General features: G+C 37.0%; 1 protein-coding gene across 1 annotated transcript; it reads right to left on the minus strand.

Annotated features, from left to right (window-relative positions):
- Positions 1-715: 715 nt before the first annotated feature.
- LOC109193033 (UDP-D-apiose/UDP-D-xylose synthase 2) lies at positions 716-4,193 on the minus strand. The gene is made up of 9 exons (XM_019343805.1): positions 3,764-4,193; positions 3,280-3,372; positions 2,964-3,071; positions 2,081-2,195; positions 1,838-1,971; positions 1,651-1,752; positions 1,469-1,561; positions 1,235-1,370; positions 716-1,137 (listed from the first exon to the last, which is right to left on the minus strand). The coding sequence occupies exons 1-9, from the start codon at positions 4,028-4,030 to the stop codon at positions 1,025-1,027; spliced, it is 1,161 nt and encodes a 386-aa protein (XP_019199350.1). The 5' UTR covers positions 4,031-4,193; the 3' UTR covers positions 716-1,024.
- Positions 4,194-4,527: the final 334 nt, after the last annotated feature.

The raw sequence follows: 4,527 nt of genomic DNA on the forward strand, positions 1-4,527 counted from the left end.
ACTCTAAGCTAGTTGGCACTATAACTAATAAGCTGACAATAACTAATGCAAGTTGTTGAAAGTTAGTTGAAAAAATAGATGGTTGTTAAGCTACCTATTTGAATTTAATTTGACGTGCTTAGTAAAAATGATTAATGAAAATTAACCCTAAAAAATTGAAAGGACTGGATGGAGGTTTAAAAGCCTTATAGCTCATTACTATTATATTATCCTCAAACATACTTCCATAAAAATTTTTAAAAGAGTACCTATACCAATAAATTTGAATATCATGGTACATGTTTTGCATTCTCTTTCAACATCTTAATTATAAACCCTTCTTATCATAACACGAACAATTAAGGAACAATTTTTCATGGAATAAATTTTTTTTTATCAATATAACAAAACAAGCATATATATAGATTCATTATTGTACAACTTCATTGCGTTTATATAAGAAGTATAAATGTACTAAAAATGAATGGGCTTCAACTGCAATAGTTTGTATAATATGTATAGTATAATCTGTAACATGTGATATTTAAAGGAAAAGTACGTTAATACAGCCAGAAACACAAGTCAAAAGCAGCAAGTAACCCTGTTGAAAAGACAAAATGTGAAAACTTTTACCCAACTAGTATGACGATTAACAGTCAATTTTTGTTGATTTTAGGTACACAAGTACATTGGGTTGCTTAATATGATATGATGACAATTGACAACGCTCAAGTTGTAAAACACATAACATAATTAGTGATCACATAAAAGTTAATTAGCGAAAACAATAGGAAATAAACAGTTTAGAACTCCTTAAATATCTCTCTGTAATACTCATTGTGGTGCAGGCCGAAGGCCGGAAAGTGGCATAGACAAGTTCTGGTGGCTCATTTTAACTATTATAGGAAGTACAACATGGGAATAATTTTAAAAAAATCGAATGATTCTGCTTAGTAATTGGACCCATGTATGTAGCTTTACATGGGTGGGATATTTTCTTAAAAAGAATCTGAAAGAGCAGTCTGGCTCTGGTATTTTCCCTACCTCAGCTTGCAGTTGGTTTTGACACAGCCTTCTTGATAGCTTCGGCATATGTTCTGTGTTGGTATGTGAGTGTGGATTCAAGCAAGTCCCATAAGGAAGTCTTTGGATTCCAGCCTGGTCATCACACAATCCAGCTGTTAGATTATAATCTTGAATCTTAGAATATGTTTATTTACAGAAAATAAAAAAGGTTGAGGAAGAAAGGAAATACCGAGCTGTCTGTTGATTATGGTCATGTCTGGAATTCTCTTGTCACTGTCATCATACCCCTCGCCGTAGAATTCTTTAGAACTTACATCAATTGTTGGTGTTTCCAGGGAGACTTCACCGCTCACCTTTGAATATACCTAATGTATGTAATGCATGGAGAAGAGCCCGCTAAGCACAATTGACACAGACATGTGATATACCATTCAGCTTACATAAGAAAAATCATTCACTTCACCTGTGTCATCATTTCAGCAAGCTGCCTTACTGTGACTTCATTGTTAGGATTTCCCACATTAAAAATATGGCCATTAGCCCTAGCAGGATTTTCCTGAGGATATAATTAGACAATGAGTGCATTTTTTTTTTAATGTGATAAACAGCATATCAACATTAAAAGGGCAAAGGAATTGGACCCACAATCATCAAAACAACAGCTTCAATGGCATCCTTGATATAGACAAAAGTTCTCTGGGATTGCCCTCCATCAACTAGCTTCAGTGGTTCACGCCTCAAAAGATTCTGAGCGGCAAAGAATCAAGATAATTAAAACATGAAATACCAAAGGGTTAATAAATGCAGTTTCTACCAACCAAAGAAGCCATACATTACTGAAGCATGCCAAAACTCTTGGAACACCCTCACTGGGACCATCAATGCCTGGAATGAAATCCATCCTAGGACCAATCCAGTTAAAGGGCCTCACAATTGTAAATTCTAGGCCATTCTCAGCACCCTCAGCTGTAAAAAAAAAAAAAACAAAAAAACAAAAAACGTTAGAGAGAAATATTGAGAAAGAGTCAAGTTTCATAACAGCCAGGTCCAGATTCCAGAGTAAAAATTCACGCACCATAAACCAATCTCTCAATCAATTGCTTTGCACATGCATAGGACCATCTTTGCTTCTCAATTGGGCCAAAAATGCAAGGGGAGACATCTTCCTTAAGGACATAGTAGGCAGGATCCTAATATAGTAATATACAAGTTCAGTAAATGGTATTGAAATTTTCAAAAAGATGTAGTGTCCTCAACAATTTTCAAGCTGCATTATAAACTACCAGAAAATGAAACAATTGGAATATGTAAATTTGAACTTGATGTGTCATATTGTGCATAAAAATCCCACAGCACTATTAATTCAGTGTCAAGTACAGAGGGTGCAGTGTTCACAAATCACATAAAGAATTCAGTCATCGTATTCCTATATAATTTCAGTTATATGATCTTTATCATATAAAAAGCACATTAAATATTTTTAACTGACAAAACATACCCATGAAATTTTTTAGGATTACAATGCATTATTAAACTAAGGACAACTCTATTCTCAGGAACATGTATAGCTTACAAATATATGTCTTATAAATCTGAAATTTTGAATAGCATATTAGATTCACCCATGATTAGCAGTTGTTACTAGTCTTACAAGTTCATGAGATGCCAACTCATTATTATAGTGAATGCACATTTCATGGCAATTTAATGAAAAGATTTCCTTGTATGCTCAATGTCTGAAAGGACATTCATACCACAGATCAGAAGTGGTTGACCCACACCTAAGCTAAGTATTATGCAGATATCAAACAGTACAATTTGCAATAATAAATATATAGCAGCATTCTTCATTTGAGAAGGAAAGATAATCCAGAATATCATCCAACCACTTTAAAAGTGGCTCATTATTCAGTAGTTCAAGTTTAGTACAAGAATGACTCTATAGAGTGTAAGCTCACCTGCCGCAATGGACTATCCTTGGGTAAAAAGCAACCTATTGTTTTCCCATAAACTTCACAAGTGGAAAAGTGAATTAGTCTTTTGCCATTCTCGGAACAGTACTTAACCTGAAATCAGAAATCCAGTGCCAGATCATCAACTTCAGATACTTGATCCAATCTAGGTCGGTAGGCTATCAACTCCATTAAAAAATAATAAAAGTCCTTTGGATAGCACCAAGCCACCAACAGAATCAAAACCATCCTATTCAACCGAATCCAACTACAATGAAGTTGCTATAAATTGCTATAAGTATCAAAGCAGAAATATGCATACCACAGGCAGAGCATCAATGAAGTTGCTATAAATTGTGTCCAAAGGACGAGTGTTGTAATCGGCTGGGGTGCAGATCGCAGCAAGATTTACCGTCTACATCACAAGCAACACCAGAAATTAGGAAACTCATACTCTTATGAGATCCAGCATTAAAAAAGTCAAGACCAAGCTGCATTACTGCTATTACCGGTGGAAAGTAGAGCAAAAGAACAGAGCAAGGTCTACTAAATTACTAAAATATAAAAAATAAGCTCAGTATCAACATAAACAGTCCAAAAACACATAATTCAAAAGAAGCGAAAAAGCAAAACACAAATGTACAAGGTGAGAAATGACCGAGAATTGCAAAATTTAGAGAACTCGGAGGACGACGGAGGAGAAGCGATAGTTAATTTCACAGAATCCAAAGCACAGTGTAGAAATGCGGAGGCGAAACTAAGGAACATGTATTACTAAAAAGGAAATGAGACGGAGGAGAAATTACTAGATCTGCCATTTTGATGAGGCCTTCGAGGCGAGAATCGTTCTTAATATTGAGGCGGTGGAACTGGATTCGATCCGCCCAAGGGAGGGAGGCGGGCTCTAGGAGGTGCTTGATCTTGTCATTGTACACGTCCACCGCCAGCACCGTGTGCTGCGTCTCCGACATGAGCTTCTCGCACAGGTGCGACCCTATGAAACCTCCGGCGCCAATCATACATATCGTTATCGGCTTTATCGGATTCCCGTCCAGATCTACTCTCCCGGCCATTTCCGTCGACAGAAGCTCTGCAATAATTATCTTCTCTTTCTCACCTTCGCGAACGCTGATATTCCTGTACGTATATCAGACTTTTGCCTTCTGAGTTCTGACTCACTCACTAAACTCTCTCTAGATTTCGTGTTTGACGGTGGTGACGGAATAGAAAGGGATTCGGTATTTAAAGCAGGAAAAAAGCGAGGGAGGGGTGGCCCGATTTCATTAACCGCGTACCAGTTCATATCGTTATCTCAGGCGCGTGCTGTTATTTGTACGCGCCGCAGCACGTGAGTGAACATGGGAGACAGAGAGACGAATTGAGTAGAAAATTTTGAGAAACTGAAAAAGAAATTAAAAAAAAAAACGATTTTCTGGTATTTGACGGAAGACAATGACGGCCATTAACGGTGCCTGACAAGGGTGCTGCTGCCTGCAGGTGAAGATGGCGGTGCGTGTAAATTTTAGGGGGTGTTTGGTTGGATGGAAATCAAATTTTATGGAAAAGATTT

The sequence above is a fragment of the Ipomoea nil genome, unplaced genomic scaffold (assembly GCF_001879475.1).
Source record: "Ipomoea nil cultivar Tokyo-kokei standard unplaced genomic scaffold, Asagao_1.1 scaffold1834, whole genome shotgun sequence".
Lineage (NCBI taxonomy): Eukaryota > Viridiplantae > Streptophyta > Magnoliopsida > Solanales > Convolvulaceae > Ipomoea > Ipomoea nil.